Here is an 18,917-nt window from a genome sequence, read left to right as displayed (position 1 = left end):
TACAGAGGTACTCGATCGTTTCAAGACGGACAATCCAAAGGAAGATTTACATGAAGTCGAGAACTACATCTATGGCCACCACAAAGACGTAGACTCGCTTTCGCGTTCTATTCTAGAGGGTTGCCTTATTTGCAAGACTTACTTCGAGGAAAATGGGTGCGGTGAGGACTTAAACCACAGGAGTCTAGGATATCTTATCGTGTTTTATGTTATACGCGATGGTTTTGGAATTAGAAGTTTGTGGGAACTGGAAATCCGGTGGGTTACAGGCCATGTCAATGACGTTGGCTACCCGGTATGGTTTGTACCGGTCGGAGGTGATGGTAAGGAGGCAGTCTTTCGATATTGTGGCTTCAAGACTTGCTAAGGAAGATATAGACTCTTGTCATTATCGTCGCCTCAATCTCGACATCAGCGCGTCAACCGAGTCTGACCAAGCATGGTCTATCGTCAAACGATGGGTTGAAACCTGCACCAGCTCACACGACAAGTGCCAACAACTCCCAGCCTCAAATCGTTACATGCCAACTAGAGTTCTCGAGCTCACTCATTCCGCTCATGGCCACTTCTTCCGTCTCGTTAGTGGACCAAAATGCCCAGCAGGCTCACGATACATTACTTTAAGCCACTGTTGGGGAAAGGAGACCGCAAAGCAGTCGCTCAAGCTGCTCAACTCAACTGTGCGGTACCTTTCACAACAACAGTCCGTCGAAATTCTGCCAAAGACTTTCAGAGATGCAATAACAATTTGTGAGCGGTTCGGCATCAAATACCTGTGGATCGACCGGCTCTGCATATACCAAGACTCAGATGACGACTGGCAAATGGAGGCCTCGTCGATGCAGCACGTCTATAAAAACGGGTTCATCAGCATTTCCGCACTGGGAGCAAGTAATAGCGAAGAAGGATGTTTCTTTGATCGAGAGCCGGCAGCAGTTATTCCCAGTGTAGTGGACATCAAGTTGAACGTTGACAGCAATCCAAGGCGATTCGTACCTTTTGGAGAAATGGATGATTGCTGGCGTCGTTCCTTTGAGAATGAGCCACTGCTGGAAAGGGGTTGGATCCTCCAGGAAAGGTTGCTCGCCCCTCGGGTTCTACATTTCGGATCCAAGCAGTTATTCTGGGAGTGCCGTCAAGCACGGTGTTGCGAAACCCACCCCGAGGGACTCGATATCCTCAATGTTGATGATGTCGTGCAGCATCCCGATGCTTCTCTCTGGAAGGGATTGCTGGGTTTCCCGGGAGTATCCCCGCGCAAGAATTCGCTGGAGCAGGTTTACACCGACTGGAATTCAGTTGTCGATATCTATGCGGGCTGCAAACTGACCAAGCCTAGTGATAAGTTGGTCGCTCTCTCTGGCTTGGCTAATGACTTGAGAGTAAAGCTTGAAAGCCTGCAATGTGGAGAACACAAGTACCTGGCAGGCCTCTGGGAAGCAGAGCTTGCCAATTCCCTTACGTGGATGGTCTTGAAACCGGCAGAAAGGCCAGAACAGTACCGAGCACCCTCTTGGTCTTGGGCGAGTCTTGATGCGAAGCCAGGGGCACTAGATGTACTGGAGTACGCGAGATTGCATTACACTCGCACTCAGATCTGTTCTGTTATTCGTGCGGAAACTGAGACTGTCGAGGGCGGCATAGACACCGGGGAAGTTACTGGCGGAAGCATTGTACTAGAGGGCCCGATGATTACTTTCGAACTGCGACCGCCTAAAGACGAAAGTCACAACTATCGAGACCTGGTCAGCTGGAACGCAGGCGAGGACAGCGTGCAGGGGATTCAACATGTGGTTCATTGGTCAAGTCCTGGCCCATCTAGCGGATTTGTGAGCTTCGACACAATGGAAGATGACCGAGGAAAGGTTTTGGTTTTAATAATCAACGAAGCAAGACGCGCTCATGACTTTCATAGCCCGATGCTCCAGGGTCTAGCGTTGCGTCATATTGAAGACAGCACCTACAAGCGGATCGGGTCGCTCCGGTGCTCTTTCCGTCGGATCGCGGCGCTTGAAGCCTGGGTCAAAACGTTGCCCAGGAAGCAGATCAAGATTATCTAGAAGTCTCCGAGAATTTACAATACCGTCAATCGCCTAAGTACCTCTTCTTGCTTTTGCTCCCTCTGCCACCACCGCCCTTGTTACCACTCCTGCCGTCGCCGTCACCGTGAAGCGGGAGAAGCGATGTACCTGATATCGGCCCGAGGCATGGACTGAGAGACCGCACGCAACAAGCCATACTGCCACATAGACGATGTCAAATTTCATCAGTATACTCAAACCTTCTACACTGAATCGAATAGCAGCGGCACTTACTCTTCAAAACCAAGTCTGAACTTCTCAGGGTGTAGAAAACACACACTCTTGAACCATCTCTCAAAGAACAACCTCGAATCGAACAATTGAGGACCCCGGATACACTTCCCCGGAGATATGAAAAAGAGACTCCACAAAAGCGCATGAACTGTTTACTTGAATGACAGAACATATCGTAAGCTGCTTGATCTGAGCTTGCGCAGTGAACACATACGGCGGACAGTAAAGCCATAATCAAGCTACAATACAAGGATGTCCTAGCTAGCACCAGTTCTCGTTAATCATATTGAGTGGAACCGTAACTGAGACGCTTTACTGGTCTTTGCTGGACAATAGTTCATTAGCGATGGCTTCACTTTGAACGTCCCAGGATCACAGGGGATGGAAGGGATGTAAATCGGTTCTCTCAGCTCATTAAAATCTTCAGTCAAATAACCTTGACGGTACCTTCATTAGGGAGTGACAACTTGTGAACAGGTAGGTCTGACTAAACCGGTCAAAACCGACAACACACCGAAACCTACAACAACATATCTGAGGATAACCGATAATCACTCGCAGGCAAGTTAATTCACCCCCCCATTCACACAAATAGAAACTCAGGCCTCGCCATTGATAACCTTCAACAACTCCTCCCCCTTGGGCGCCCCGGACGAAAGGTTCTCATACCCGTCGTCCGTGACGAGGATGTCATCCTCGATACGCACGCCGCCGACGCGGTAATACTTCTCCAACGCGGACTTGCTGATGAACTTGGCGTGCCTCGGGTTGTTGAGGAAATACCCCTCGATATACTCCTTGCAGAAGTACCTATCCCCCAACGTCAGCAAAGCCCGAAACCATTAAAGACAGATGGACTTACACGCCCGGCTCGACGGTCACGATCATGTTCTTCTGCAGGTGCTGCCGGCCCTTGTACGGCGGCGGCACCGAGGCCGCGGCCCGCGCGGTGGGCGTCAGGACGGCCATGACGGACATCATCTCGGCCGTGACCATCTCCCTCTTGGCCACGTTCCTCCCGCCCCTGACCTCGTTGAAGAGCAGCAGCCTCTCGCGGCCCGTGACGTCGTGCACCTCCAGCCCGACGTGGTGTCCCAGCCCGTGCGGGAAGAAGGCCGCGACGGTGCCGGCCTCCCAGATGGCCTCGGGGTCGCCGCTGAGCACGCCCAGCCTCATGAGGCCCTCCTGCGCGACGCGGCTGGCGTGGATGTGCAGGTCGAAGAAGAGGGTTCCGGGGCGGATCATCTCGATGCACTCGTCCTGCATCCTCTGGACGACGGCGTGAATCGCACCGGCCTCGTCGGAGAAGCGGCCCGGGATGGGCAGGGTGCGGGTGATGTCGCTGGCGTAGCAGTGCCACTCGCAGCCGGCGTCGAGGACGACGACGTCGCGCTCGTAGAGGTCCTCGTTGTTGGCGTCGTAGTGGAGCGTTCCCGCGTTGGGCCCGCTGCCGGCGATGATGGCGTATGCCTGGTCCTTCGCGCCGGCGGCGGTGCAGTAGGCCTGGAAGATGGCGTCGATCTGGGCCTCGTTTTCGAGGGAGAGGAGGCGCTCGGCGACGCGGCGGTGGGCGGCGGCGGAGACGGCGTTGGCCTTGCGGATCATGTCGACCTCGTAGTCGGTCTTGATCACGCGGGCCTGGTCGATGGCCGGCTGGAGGGAGGTCCAGTCGACGTAGGTGTCGCCCAGCTCGTGCCTCAGTTTGGCCGAATCGGGCGTCTGATTCCTGTGGATGACATAGAGGGTCGATTTCTCCGGAAGGTGGTCATAGACGAATCTGTCGAGCTGGTTGGTGTAGCGGACGTCGTCGACGTCGAACTTCCGGAGACATTCGGCGATGCCCGGGGTGTGGCCGAACCAGAGGACCTGGCGGGGTTCGACGTAGGGGATCCAGAGGATGAGGCGGTCCCGGGCGACCTCGTAGGTTACGGCGCAGTCTGCGAAGTTTGCGCCGCTCAGGTAGTAGAAGCTGCGTTGCGGTGTTAGTGCGAGCGCGCTGGTGATGGGTGAGGAGGGGGTTCGTTACTATCGCCGTTGTCTAAAGGTCGGGCCCATGTCTGAGTCCTCAAAGGTCCGGCTGGGCTCGCCTTCAAGGAAGATGAGGCTTTCGCCCTTGGCCTTGAGCTCTGCTGCGACCTTGCGGGCATGGAGCTTGGCTTTTACGTGTTAGCATTTTTGATTCTCATCAGACGCTATTTAACATTCATTCAAGTATCACGAGCCCCTAGAGGCTCATACAACAGCATCACGATACACAAGCAGCAAAGACAAGACATGAGTTCAGCATACCGGGATACCTGTCCGGGATCGCCGGGTAATCTCTGAAAGATCTGTCAATCGGTTGTAAGGTCTTCACCTCGATAGCCCTTCACCGAAGAACACGCACAAATTAGCCATCATGATCCGCAAAGTCGAGCATGTACTGTGTGAGAAGACGGAGAGGGGTAGACCGTAGGTTCCAAGGTCCAAGGAAAACACCAGGGTCATCGGCATCGGGAAGGGCGAAGGTCTCGACCGCCATCCGGCCATCGCCAAGACGGTCCGGTCAGACAGAGATGGAAGTGAACGCGCAATGCATCTCCACCTACAAGGCATCGAACTCATCCACCGCGACGACATCGTGCTCGACGGCGGGCTCCATCGTCATTCGGAGTCTTGCGTTTCTTTGGCGGCGGGGTAAAAGAGGTTGAGCTTAATCGAAGGAGAAGACGTCGTTGGCTTCCAGCCCGTAGTTGGCCCGATGCAAGGGAAGGGGGCGTGTGTGCGATGTGGTATGGTGTGTGGTGCGGTGCGGTGTGGATTTTGGTGGGTTGGTGGTTCGGTGAAGGCGGTCTGACGACGACGACGACCACAATGGGGCTCCTCAAAGTGACTGCGTCTCTGCCGGCGTGTTGTATGTAGGTACCACAAGGCAAGTGAGTGGTAGGGTGTCTCGCGATGGAGACCAAAGGCAGGTTAAGGCGGACGATCCAGCGCGGCGACGCTAGGTTCAAGGTTGGCGGATGTCACGCCAGCGGCTCCCGGTTCAGCCCTGAGCCCAATGGCGATGCGGCTCGTTTCTTGGAAATGGGGGTGGCGTTTACGTGGCGTTGCGGGCTTTCTCGCGCAGGGCCAAGACAAGACTTGACAGTTTGAGAATCGAGACTTCTTGTTCGGACAAGAGCCGCGAATCCGGGGAGGGGGGGGGGGTTCAGGATGGATCGTGTTTCTTTTCGTTTGTTTGGTGGGCGCGCGGATCAAAAGCAAGATGGATGATGGAGTCGTCGTCGATTGGAAGGAGGGGCCGAATCGGCGGGGTTGAATGACGCTGTCTGAGTGTGTGAGAGAGAGAATGGAAGCCAGCGCGCGGTTCCGTGTTCGCAGGTTGTCGGTTTTGGGTGGCCGGGGGACCCGTCGTACTGCGTTGGCGCAAGGTTCCGCTCTTCGGTGCCTCCGAAAGGGCGGGTTTGGGCACCGTAAGGTAAGGTACGGATACGGACGGGGGGTGTCGTCTTCGGCCTGGGTCAACGGGATTACGGAGCAAGCCGTTTTCTTTGGACGGTGCACTAGAGACGAAAGAGAAAGAGACGAAGGGGGAAAAGTGGCTCACGGCGTATGACAAACGAATTTCTCGTGATAGGCCGGTGAGTCGACGAGAGCGGGTTGGCGTTGCGTCGTGGTTGTGTTGTTGCTGTGTACCTAAGCAAGGTGGTTTTATCCGTAGGGACCTGCGTATCCGCGATCGGTAGGTGTTGCTAGCTAATTTAGTGCTGTGGTGCCCGTCCGGTGGTAGCTCGGTTCACTCGGCGCGCGAGACCTCCATCCTCCGCGCCGTACCTATCATCGGTGGCTTTTCCCGGCTTCCATTTGTGTACTATGTAGAACACTGCAAGAGAAGCCACTCCGGTGCCGAAACGGCCACTAAGGATCGATGGATTCTGATAAGGAAATAACGGAGATACAGATGACACCAAGTCGCCTTCACTGTGGATGTAATACAGAGTGCTCGCAATTGAATAACGCAGCGCTCCAATCACGGCTTGCTTCGAGTGCCTCATATGGTTACGGCACGTGCCCCTCCTCTCTCCTCTTCCTCCTCATCCCCGGTCCCCTGAATCCTATTTACCCCTGTCGCAGTAGTGTTCACCAAGAGGCGTGTGGGTGGAAAGGTACCGTTCGACAGCTTCCACCTACTGCTCACCCCCGGCTCACTGTGCTCGTCGGAGATATACTGTACAATGTCTGTCTGTCAGTCCTTGGAAGAGGAGAGGCAGATCGTTTCAATAACGTACACACCACTGCCGCCGTCCAGAAAAACATCAATCCATCTCGCATCAGCCCCGTCGTTCGCTCAGCACTGTATCCGTAGTCGTAGGTAATCGTGGCCCCCAATTGTATGGATCGTCTCTCGCCCCAAAAGCCAAGACCTCGAGTTCCCAACGGACAGGACAGGGCAGGACAGGGAGGGCAACCCTGGCTCAGCAACATCGCGCCATGCCTTACCGATACTACCAGCTCTTCTCCACCCCGCGACGTCTGTCTGTAATCATTTCTCAGCAGGCTAGCTTTGCTGAATGAGGACGTACGGATACAGTAGCGAAGTGGTAGGTAGGTATTCGTACCTCGGCCCCCCGGGCCTGTCTTGGTAGCGCCCTGCCGCTGCCATGCAATGCGATGCGCTGCAATGCACGCCGAGTCTGCACTCCATTCGATGCCTGCTGATGCTGCATCTCGGGGTCGTTTGTGTTGCAAGTGGGCGTCGACGGCTTACGGTCCCTGCCTGCGCACTTTTGTCCCGCTCCCCTTTGGTCACTTGTGCAGTCATCACTCCGTCTTGTGAGCCTGATAGGTCGGATTGATACAGATTGTCTATATCCAATTGTGTGCTAGCTGCTGTGTCAACTACGTACAAAGCACCTGTTCGTACGTGCTTCGGGGTCGCATGGTCACAGCATCCCACACGACCCCGTATCAAATCATCGGGAGGCCGTAAAGATGATGGTGCCCGAAAACCCTTTCCCATCCAAAATCGCTTCGTCATCGTCCTCGTCTCGGATCGACAAAGCTTCCCGCTTCCTGCCATGCAAACTTGATCAAAAAAAGGTTGTCAAGTACACCGGAACGCCTGAGAACCGATATGCTCGTGTCCCTCTTCCCCATCCTCTGAACCCCCTTGAGAAAAAGTATCGCACCCTGAACTTGCAGGGCTCCAAAATAATGCTGGGTATCATTTGAAGCGAAATGTGCCTAGAGGCCCTGATATCCGTTCCTGGCGAGCAATCCAGCCGCCCAGTTGCTTTGGTAACCAGACTCCGCGAGCATCCTGTCGATATCTCCCGGCCTTTGCTGCTGTTGCTGCATGTGTGCTCGCCTGGCCTGTTCTACCCTCGCAGAGTCCGTCATGCCCGTGTACCCCGAGTGCTGATACATACTGGGCATGTCGAATCCTGGCTGGTGATGTTGTTGTTGCTGCTGTCCCTGTCCTTGGTGCAGGAAGTACGCGGGTGACTGGCCGAGTAGTTGTGTGTCGATTTCGTCGAATGCCCCAGGCATCATGAATGAGGACGTATCCTGCGGACCGCTGACGTTGTTCGGCCCGGGTCCCTTCTGGTAGCCCAACTCCACCATCGGCTGGTTCGGGTAGGCGAACGGATCCTCTGACGGGAACATCAGCGAGTCGAGCTTGCTGATGTGGTTCATGTTGTTGACGTGCGGTGGCGGGAATCCTTGCGGCCGAGTCGAGCTTGCCGACGTGCTCACCGAGTCCGGAGTGGCCCGCGACGCCATGTCCATGGATAGCAGGTCCTGCATTGCGAGGTTGGGGTCCTGGAACGCCGCCTCGGAAATGGGCACCCCGTCGAAAGAGCCGCGCATCGGGCCTTGCGACATCCGCCCGTTGGCGAGGGACACACTCGGTGATCGGCTTAGTTCTTCGGATCGGCGGTGGCCGACACCCGGGTGCATGCCAGGGTGTCCGTGGATAGGCATCGAGCTCGCCTTTGGCCCATGCGCAGGCCGCTTCTTCGTCGGGATCGGCTGAGCCTTGGCTTGACGGAGCCTCTCGGGCAGCTGTTCGAACAAGACCTGCCAATGTTAGTGCGTGTTGCCGAGGCCGGATTGGGGTAAGCACTTACATTGAGCGCCTCGGTGACCCTGTCGGCGGCTTGGCTCTTGTTCTGTAGTTTTGCGACCATGTCTCTTCCTGCCACGGCATCCTCCAACACCTCCGCGGAGCCAAGCTTTTCGGGGTTCTCGATCGCATAGAAGACGAGAGAAAGGATGGCGAAGAACTCGGTGAAGAGCATAAACCAATAAGGCCCGGCAAGGACGTTTTGCTTGCGGATTTCGATACCAATATGCACAATGTTGCGTGATACACTGATACAGGCTGCAGCGCAAGCATACGAAAGTTCATCGATGTTCTTGTCCATGCTCAGTCGAGGCGATACGTAGTGCAGGAACGGCCGGTAAAGGACGAGCTGCACATGTGCGTAAGCGAACCGCAACAAGTGGCGCACGCTTTAGAATGGTTAGCTGGAATTCGACTCGCACAACACACCAACATCCTCCTTTCCCAGATGACTTACCGAATCACCTCAATAGGACCCTCCGGGCTGGGTCGCCACTGCGCAGGAAGTACCTCGTACCACTCCTGCAACTCGGTCTCTATCCGCTTGATGTTGGCGTAGCTGATGAGGTACGTCGTGCCTGGCTTGTCTCCCTTCATAACGCTTTGCCCCAGGCCCTTCAAGGGGTAGACGAATTTGAGGATCTTGGCCAAAATCTCCATGAGGCGACTGTGGGCGTTAAAGGCCTCAAAGAAAGAAAATACGCCCGGCGGCGGTGTTAGGATGCCGTCGTTCGTGATGTACTCGTCGTCGATTTCGGTGGGGTACGGCTGGTCGATATCGTCCGCGTTGAGTAGCAATGGAAATCCGAGCATAGCAGAGACGTAGATATCCATCTGTCGTATAACCCAAAACACCCGCTTCCTCACTTCCTGCTCAATGATGGAAATCTGCTCGTGCTTCAAGAACCTGTGCAGGCCCATACGCAGGGCTGACCGAAGGGCAATGCCTACGAATGCATAACAGCCGCTCAAGTTCGAGGTTGCTTGCAGGAACAGAATCATAAAAAGCAGTGCTTGAAGTGACGTTAGATCACGGCATTCCGTGATGTCTTGTAGGATACGCCTGGCGGCATCGTAGTACTTCATTCTGCAGCGGTTGTCAGCACGGGTTCGATGGATGGGGATTGTGGTGACGCACCCTTCTTCCACAGAGTCCTTGTAAGCCCTGGGAGGTGCAGTCTCGTCCAAATTGGCGTACATGCAGCCTAGAGCCATGACTGCAAAGAGCAAACCCACAAAACGGTGCTCTTCCTTGGTGTAATCTTCGTGAGACTTTTCGTAAATGCGATCAAATAATTCGTAAAAAGTAGGAACATGGACCACACGGATCAGACATGTGGCGCAATTCAGCGAGTAGTAACATAGTCTCCTGGCAACCTCCTTGGGAGGCAGCTCAGGGGGAGTTGATATGGTGGAGTCGAAAGGAGAGCTGGCGGCCGAAATTGGAGAATCCAAGTTGATGAGGCCTGCCGGCCGTTCTGGCCGTGGGAGGAACGGCACTTTGGTGACGGGTCCCATCATGCCCCGGAAGTGCTCCTTCATCCGCCGCAAGAAGACGGCGCCGGACGAGACACCGTGGAAGTCCCATCCGCCCTTCTCGTCCAAGTCCAGTTGACCGATGGACTCGATCATGGACAGAAGCTGCGCGTCTTCCTTCTCGTTAGTAACAAAAGGTTCGTGCCTCAGCTTGGCTGCTTGGCTTCGTGCGTGCTCTCTGCTGCGGAACTCTTGCTGTACCGCAGGGTCCAGTGTCGGATCAGCCAAGTCAACGTCGGGAATGAACTTGCGCAGAAGAGTTTCGGCGCGTTGCAGACGGCTCTCCAATGCCTCAATGTACTGAGGAGCAGGGTTTCTGCGGCGGTTTGAAGGCTTGTCATATGTGCACTCTGGGAAGGTGGTCAGCGCAGAAGGTGGGAAATTGGGCGTTGGGGTTTCTAACCGTAGCTGTAGACGGAGCAATGAGTGCAAGGCTGCTTGCCATCGCACTTGATTTTCTTACGCCTGCACTCGTCGCAAGCTCGCGTAACACGTCGACGCTTTTGTACAGGAACGTTGGGGGCATCTCCTCCCATTTTCTCGTCCTCGGAACCAGACTGACTGCCGCTGGGGGAGGGAGGCTCCTTGACGGGCCACCCAGCAGAGGGAGCTGCAGATTCGTTGTCCGACATGTTGGGAGAGACTCCAGAAGCTTGCGAATCCGGGGGAGAGTTGTTGTCAGTCTTGACAGGGCGTGATGGAGGACTCATTGCTGGTGGTGTCGAGAGAACCAACAACAAGAGTGCCAAGATTTGGAGTAATTGAGGTAATGTGTGGTGTTGGTGGTGGTGGTGACGGCTCGATTGGAGTCGAGTTCACGATCCTCGGTGTAAGTGCAGTTATGGTGGTCGAGCTCTTTGCATATTTGTGTGTGTGTACAAGGGTAGTTGTCCGATAAGCCAACCCAAGTGCTAGGAACGGCTTTCGGACTGACCAGTCTTGAACATTTGAAGAAGAACGAAACGTGTGCCAAGACTTCGCGGGGGATAGAAGGAAGATAAGTTTAAACAAAACGGGAGACCAGAGAGGAGCCGGGGGATCTTTTGCCTCTTTGCTGGCTCGTCTGGGCAGCTGGGGGGGTGGAAGGCCCTTGTTTAAGGCCGAGCAGGGTGCGGGTGCGGTGCGGGTGCGATGGTGCGGTGCAGGCCAGAAGCACAGAGTAAGAGATGGGCGTGAGGTGTGTGTAAGTCGCGCGGAAGCTGAGCGCAAAGATGGATTACGTAGCGGTAGGTAGCGTCTCGGCCGGGGTTGGTTGAGACAAGAGAGTACACGACTCGAGGGTATGGGGATTCTGGGTCCGCACGGTGCAGACACCGCGCTACCGGGACTGACTGCGAGTGGAGTGTAAGGTGCCCAGGTAAGGTAGGCAAAGAAAGGTAGGGGAGGGCAGTTGGCAGGGTAGGGGAGGGAAGGGCTCAGGACGCTGGACGCGATCTGGCGCGCGCAGCGGGATGGGTGCTGGAGACGACCTGTCCCCAAGTCACTTCCTTAGCCCTTGCCTGTCTATTATTGCGGATATGGGGTGTGTATTGTGTTGTGTTGTAGTCACCAGCAGTAGAGTAGCGGATAGGGACAAGAGGGAACGGAGACAATACGAAACCGTCGCAAAAGGGGATGGAGAAGCTAAGACGAAAAGGCGATAGGGATCGGTACGAGGGTCACGGCCTCTGGAGAGTGTGAGTTGAGTGTGTGAGTGTGAGTGGGAGTGGAGGGGAGGGGGCTAGAGATGAGGGGAGTTGTGTTGAACTTGTCGACGAAAGGTGTGTCGAGGGAGGGGCAGACAGAGTGAAGAAACAGGGGAGGCGTAAGGCAGACTACTAAATAGCAACAAGTACAGCAAGCCAAGATGGATTAAGGTAAGGCGAGTAAAGCAACGAGACGACCTATCGTGGCGCTCCTCGGCGAGAGCGCAGACAAGACAGAGGGACAAATCTGTTCGATGACTGAGAGTCCCGTCCCCCGTAGCAAGTATCACAACACAATGGCATGTACCGCACCTCCCCCAGCAAACACCAAGACAAGAAAAGGCCCGCCCAAGGGTGAGGGTGAGGGGGCCCCGGGAGGGGGGCGTATTGCATTGGAGATGGAGGTAGGGTGGTGGAAGCTCGGTCGAGGCGACCGCGGTGAGAGATACGCAGTAGCCATTGGTCTGTGACAGATGGCGGCAGCAAGATGCGCGAAGAAATTAAATCCGCGGAACGACGGTACTGTAGGTGAGTAATAACGGACAATGAGCTGAAGCAGCTGTTGGCCAGTCCGATTTTTCCATGTTGTATGCCATGCATATCGCAGTACCGTATATGTGCGCAAGTACCTCCAAGAGCGCAGAAAACATCGTCTTGTACGCATACACGACCTTATGCCTGTCATTGCCGCCTCCGAGTCACACTGTACCTTTCCGCTGGGAGGAGTGGGAGGAACGGGAATTGTGTGGTGATTCCGTGAAAAGCCAAGACAAAACAAAACGGACGAAGAAGAAGCTCAGAAGTGAAAAAGGCGCGCGCCCCTGGCCCTGACACCTGCCGGTGCTAGGACTCTCCAAATCTGAACAAAGGGGACTCATCCCGACAGCAGGAGACGACGCAGAAAACCAATGCTGGGATGGGCCAGGACAGCAGCAAAAGGTTGTGTAGAGGAATGGAAAGACTCTCAACTCCGGCTCGGTGGTCGGTGGTGAGATTGGCTCCGGACTCGAGGGGGTATGCTTGTTCCCGTGTTAAAAGCGCCCTTGCAAGTGGAGGGCGTCAGAACAATGACGAGATTGGAGTAGTTGGAGCTTCTATCTTGAGAACTCGAGCTAGGCAATGTCGAGTTAAAGTAGGCAGAAGTAGTGCCGCAGGTGGTGCGGGTAATCTGAACGAACGGAAGGGTCTTTTGCAAGTACGGATACGCCAAACGGCGAAAGAGCGAGGACGAAGTAACTGAATTAGATTGGGGGTTTTTAGCCCGCAGAGTTGCTCCCTTGCGTTAAAGCAAGGTAATGACGATAATTGGGGTTTGTTCGTTCCATTGACAATTGACGGTGGCTGTCAGTGCCAGCCGCAACACGGCGTTTGGAGGCGCAAGTGGTACGTGTGCTGTTTCCGTACGCTCTTCAATTTTTTTTTTTCTTCTTCCCTTTCTTTCTGCTTGAGGGTTGTAAGGAGTGCCTCGTCTCAAGGCCGGCGATGCGAATTTGTCGCCTCTGCGTTCTGGGAAATACCGCGCGGGAAGACCACACATTCTCTCGGAACACACTCAGACTGGCTCGCTCTGGGTAGGTAGTAGAGTGGGCATCCCTTGACGCAGTATGGGATGAATAATAGCGGCAAAAAAGAAGTGAGCGAGTCGAGCACGTAGCGACCGGACGGGCATCTTTGGGGGCCCCGGCTGATTTGACTCGAAAAGGAAGCGAAAAAGCGGAGATTTTTCGGGAATGGATGCAGCCCATTTTTGTTTGATGGAGACTGTTGATAAATCGATCCATTTGTGAACAAGCGCAACGTTGAATTGGCCGTGAAGGATACGATTCCGTACTTTTGCAATACTGCGTAAGAACCCTGCCCCAATGTCAGTCAACGGGCTCAGTCCAACATCATCAGTCATGCCGGACCTCTGCTCTGCATCTTGTGGGTTGAGAACATGCAGCGCCGACGATGTTCGTGCATGCGTTTGGATGCATGGTGGAGCCGGGGGTACGTATGCCTTTTTACCCTTTTCTGATGTTTGTGTCTTTTGCGAATCTTGATTGAAGCCAACCGCTGCCTCGAATTCCACGCCATTCGGTACCTTACCGCATGGCAACGTGGTGTAAGGTACCTCAGTCTGCACACTGCGCGACTGGCGACTGGCGACTGGCGACTGGCGACTGGCCTCAGCAGACCGCCACGGAATGCCCGTCCCGCCCGGCCTCGTCCGGTAAGCTCCATCCAGTATGCCATCTATTGTATCCGGAGTAGCCCTCCAGCCGCCAGTAGAGCAAAGACCTGGTCTGGCATCAAGGCCCACCAGCGCTAAAAAGAGGTAATTGGCGAATTCGCTCATGTCCACGAATAGAGCAGAGCAATGGATCAATGGATGGCGCTTTGTCTTGCCTTGCATTTGCAACCAAGGTCAGCAGGACGGGATGGATTCAATCCAGCAAGGGCCTCAGTCAACGCTGACTATCCCATCTGCTATGCATCAGACCCTCCGCTGAAGGCATCCAATTGGATCGGAGTTGACTTCCAGGAGTTTCCCCGTTTTCGATTCGACAAGGGGCCCTTCCTCATGCAAGGCAGTTCCAGCTGCAATCTGTCGAGCGTAAAGCCAAAATGAAAACGAGAAAAAAGCTAACAGAGGTGAAATCGTAATCAGCGTCAAAAGACTGGTCTGACCTGTCGGTAGCGCAGTATGAGGGAGATACTGTCCATCCCTAGACCTTGACGTGGTTCGGTCCCGAGAGAGGCAGGGTAGCGGTAGCCAAATGACCCTCGGTCTCCGAGTTGAATTGGCGGGGCTAGGGGCTAGAGCAGTTGAGCAAGAGTTGAGTTGACCTTGGACTAGGCTAGCAAGAGGCGACGCGATGCCGTGGCAGGCCCAGTTTCCAAAGTGTAAGGACGGGGCCTGCTGGCTCAAACGGTCTGTGATGCTGCTGGGGGAGTCTGGGCCCGCGCCCGCGCCAGCACCTGCGCCCGTGTACCATTTGGACCATCGGTCCATCCCAAGTATCGCATGAGGATGTGTCTCTGTCATCGGCCATTCCCAGTCATGAGCATGTCGACGATATCAAACGGTGCCTCATCTGCGATTGCCTTTTCGCACCTGCGACTGTTCCCCTCTCTCGGCATCCACCCACATCCCTTGATGATGAATGATGGAGACAGGAATTGCTCCGAGGTTGGGATCGAGGGTCCAGTGCGTATGTTGATTGTGTCGCCATTGTGGAGAGAGAAAGAGAGACGATAGGCACGGCACGGCAGACCAGAGCAGCCGAGTCGATCAACAGGTACGGTACACACGGCTGGGTACCCCGAGCAGGGACAGGGAGACGAGCTAGGGCGACAGGAGGGTGCCACTGGCCAAGAGCCAAATTGCAAGACAAGAAAAGAAGACTGACGACGACGACGCAGCCCAACCGCCGCCGTTGTCGTGGCATGAACCAAGGTCGCCGATGTTCTCTTGGATGTTGTGTGTTGTGTGAGTGTCCAGTGTGTGTGAAGGTGCGAGTTGTGCGGGCAGGTAAGTGGTTCGGCACCCCTGAAATCTGGGTCGGCGGAGGGGGCTTGAAGTGGAAGGGAAGGGGCAGCCCCTCTCGAAATAGCTTGCTCGCAGCGGCAGCGGCAGCGGCAGCGGCAGCGGATGCGCATCTGGCATGGCCATCGCGAGATTCTCGTCTTCCCGTCGTATGCAAGCTTTGTGGGAATAGAAGGCGCATGGAATATTCGAAAAGGCTTCGATTTGGTGGATTACCGTCGCATGGTTGACGGGACGTTGTCAAATGGACCGCCCTACAGAACAACAGGGCCCAGGGCTGAGGGAAGGTGAGGTTCTGAAGTCTTGGCATCCGTCATTGGGGTCGACTCTATTGCGAGTTCAAGCCGTCAATTTTCTCTTTTCGCGGGAGAGGAGCCGTCAGATTGGCGTGATTGAGTGCGAGACCTGAGCCCTGGGTCTGATTTTTTTTTGGGGGGTGCCATGGCTCGGGTGCTTAGGGCGGGGGGTGAGTCGTAAGGCAAAGCACCTACCTGGCAGGGAAGGAGGGTACTTACCGTTTGTACCGTTTGGAGGGAAGGAAGGAAGTGCCACCAGTGACCACACACCTCTCCCGTCTCTCTGCGCTTGCGTTTCCGGTGGGAGGTACTTTCTCTTGCTATATTCTTTCGGTGTAATGTCTTGTACACGGTAGATGCCGAGGAAAAGAAAGTGACGGCAGGTGCAGCAGATGGTGGACAACGAACGGACCACAGTCCGGGCATCAGCCAACGGCAACGCCAATGCCGCGACGTCGTCTTCCATCAGGATGTCTTGTGGCCTGTGAGGTGAAGGGTGAAGGGTGAGGTGAGTCTTGGGGAGTCCACCGCTCCCACTCCCACTCCCACCACCGCGTCAGCCCAAGAGCGGGGGGCCAGAAAACGCAAGAGCTTCCTGGTCTTGAGTCTTGGCACGCTCGATTTTCCTCTTTGCCAAGACTTCCACCCCGCCCCTACGCGCTTGCGCTTGTCTTGACAACATACATCGATATTTGAAGAGCCTCAGCCGATATATCAAAAGACGACGACATGCTGCGAATTTGCCGTTTTTTTCTCGTTGTTTTTTGCTGCAAAAACTGCCCAGAAGTGCCTCGGTCGCCCCAAGCACTCGCACTCGCACCCCCTGAGGTGTGTCCGCATGTCAGAAAATCCTGAAAACAAATAACGATAAAAAAAATCAAGGAACCTACCGGCCACGTTACCTTGGTGTCCTCGCCTCGCTCGCCCTCGCCCTCCTCGCGCCCGCCTTGGTTATTTCCGCAAAAAGTTCAATCAAAGAGAGGGAAAGAGCCAAAGACTTAATGCATGTGTCAGCCACTAGCAGGGCCGCCATTGTTGACACTGTACTTGGGGTACCCCATCGTACAGTGTGAGATTCAGCGGCCTTGGGGAGAAACGACGTCGCTAACCGGTACGTACCTTACCTACCTTTTCTTCTCGTCTGCCATCCTGGACCCCAGCGAGGCAAGGAGAGGTACCTTTCCAAACCACTCACACTCACACTCACACAGCTCGTACCGCAAAACAGGGGCCACCCGACCGCAACGCTGAATGCTTCTTACCGAACTCGCGAGCTATCCACTGAGCGAAAGCCTCCTACCTGAACCTGGACGCAACAGCGACAGGTCAGGTTGTTGACGATACCATCCGCAGCACCAACCACATCACCACGATATTGCCTCAGCCCATCTGAGCAGGTGCCCCTGACCAGGCGCAGTCATTCCATCCATCAGCCATTCCGCCAGGACCAAAGTCAGGACTATCATTATCGGAACTCTCGCCGAGTACCTACAATAATTCCTCAATTTGCCCGGATCAACGCCGCTACGCTGTTGGAACCAGTCACCTGCACCTAAAGTACTCCGGGACCCTGCCCTTGGCCCTGCTCCTCTGGACCTCGACCTGGACCTGGACCTGGACCAAAGCCTCCTGGGACTCTACTTTCCCAGCACACTGAGATCATTCTGTGCCGTTGTCGCAGCCTGAAAGCGAGTTCCTCGGTCTATCAACCTTTGCCCGACGGCTACACTTTCTAGGGCGCAGCAAATCAGGAGCGATGTCAACAAAATCATAGACTGGAAACTCGAGCTGAATCTGAGACTGGCCAGCAAGGATTCTTTGCTTTCCCCAAAACCCGTCAATCGGCACCAGTGCCCTTTAGCTGGGCGTTCGCATTAGATCACGTCCCGCTCGACGTGGGAGGGCATCAGCAAAGCATCAAACCAAGAGATGCCAGACGCCGCCCTTAGTACATACGACCTGCGCTGCCATGGAATTTGGCCGCGTAATACGTGCAAGCCAAGAAGCGCCGCTGCACACCATGCTTGATGACATACAACGAGCCCGTCGCCCAGAGATGCACACACCACCTGCAATTGAAAATTCGGCCAGTCTTTTGGGTTTGAGCTGTTTGCAAATAACAGGCCCTCGGTCAACTACCGTCTTGTCGTGTGCTGATGTCTGTGATCATCTCAGATAAACCTCAACATCATTAAAGGTACGTACCGAACCTGGCCTTACCACCACCACCACCACCACCACCAAAACTTGACCTTTTCCCTCTGCCTGCATTCTGCTGGCTCTGAATAGTCACGTTAGGTAGCAAGCTGGATTGGGTCCCAGTTACAGTCCCAAACCCAGTTACAGTGGCAGCCCCGACGCTGGTCCCGGCCCTGGTCGATGTTGAGGACTGCTCCAATCCCGATGCTGCCTTACCGGTCCATCACGGCCCTTCCTCCATCCATCAACCCTCCTCCCGCTCGGTCATCAAACGAATCAGTGCACGAACAGGCCAAGGGTACGAACGAAAAACAGGCAGGGCGCGGCTCCTGCTTCCGCGGAACACCTAAACCTGAACTGGCACATCAGACAAGGTGAGCCTGGCGCCGTACGGGTTTCTAGTTGATGTAAACTTTGCAGCTGGGCCTACGGCTGTTGCAATTATTTCTTTCGTCTGAGTCTCTAGTGAGGGAGTTGTCGTTGTAAAGGCGTTTGGGATGCAGAGCACGAGGGACTTATCCCCCAAACACAACCGCAATCTGCACTAGCCATATACCCAAGCCGATTGGCTGATCATCCATGTATAATCCAGTATTACGGTTTGTCAAATTGCCAAATTGTGTGTATAAACCGTGTACCAGAAAAGAATAAGTCGACTCGAAGTTGAGCAACGTTTATCTGAACGAAATGTGGTTGGTGAGTAACGCAGGCTCTGTGCTTCCCTGGAGATTTACCTAATCTGGCCTATCGCCGCCAAGGCGATGTGCCTTATTCCTGGTGATCTACCGACTGCCGCATCTTGTCGCCAATCATCGGCTCGGCGACACGCAATGAGATCGCCGTTGTCATTTTTGAGATGCACATTCTTCTCTCATGTCGCTTCTGCCTGCTACGATGCAGTTCCAGTCGAAGTGCCACTTTTCTTTCGCTCTTTGCACGCGATAATGAGACGGACAGATGCCCATCGCAATGCTCTGTATTGAAGGTAGAGAGGTACAAATCAAGATGTACTTAGACACGGTATTATTGCCTTACTTCAAGACCCCCTTCTTATTCAATTACCCCGCAAAAAAGCTGGGCTGCCACCCGCCAGGCGGCAGCGTCTGGTCTCATTCTCTCACTCTCTCATTCGCTGCAGCACGCCACCAACCTCCTGCCTGCTGCTCTCTGCCTTGCGGTTCCTTTCCGTCAGACTCTACCATCGTGCCATCACATTACGGATACACACTCATCCATTCATTCGTCCTT

General features: G+C 54.8%; 2 protein-coding genes across 2 annotated transcripts; both read right to left on the bottom strand.

Annotated features, from left to right (window-relative positions):
- Positions 1–2,914: 2,914 nt before the first annotated feature.
- On the bottom strand, positions 2,915–4,962 carry CkaCkLH20_09892 (metallopeptidase family M24; the record flags this gene model as incomplete). Its single annotated transcript, XM_038892607.1, has 5 exons — positions 2,915–3,125; positions 3,178–4,284; positions 4,342–4,471; positions 4,605–4,636; positions 4,904–4,962. The coding sequence occupies 5 exons, from the start codon at positions 4,960–4,962 to the stop codon at positions 2,915–2,917; spliced, it is 1,539 nt and encodes a 512-aa protein (XP_038742174.1).
- Positions 4,963–7,541: 2,579 nt separating this feature from the next.
- On the bottom strand, positions 7,542–10,670 carry CkaCkLH20_09891 (C6 transcription factor; the record flags this gene model as incomplete). Its single annotated transcript, XM_038892606.1, has 5 exons — positions 7,542–8,378; positions 8,429–8,813; positions 8,882–9,511; positions 9,563–10,310; positions 10,364–10,670. The coding sequence occupies 5 exons, from the start codon at positions 10,668–10,670 to the stop codon at positions 7,542–7,544; spliced, it is 2,907 nt and encodes a 968-aa protein (XP_038742173.1).
- Positions 10,671–18,917: the final 8,247 nt, after the last annotated feature.

The sequence above is a fragment of the Colletotrichum karsti genome (assembly GCF_011947395.1).
Source record: "Colletotrichum karsti strain CkLH20 chromosome Unknown Scaffold36, whole genome shotgun sequence".
NCBI lineage: Eukaryota > Fungi > Ascomycota > Sordariomycetes > Glomerellales > Glomerellaceae > Colletotrichum > Colletotrichum karsti.
The sequence above is the reverse complement of the archived record's forward strand: the minus strand, read 5'-3'. Positions and strand labels throughout refer to the sequence as shown.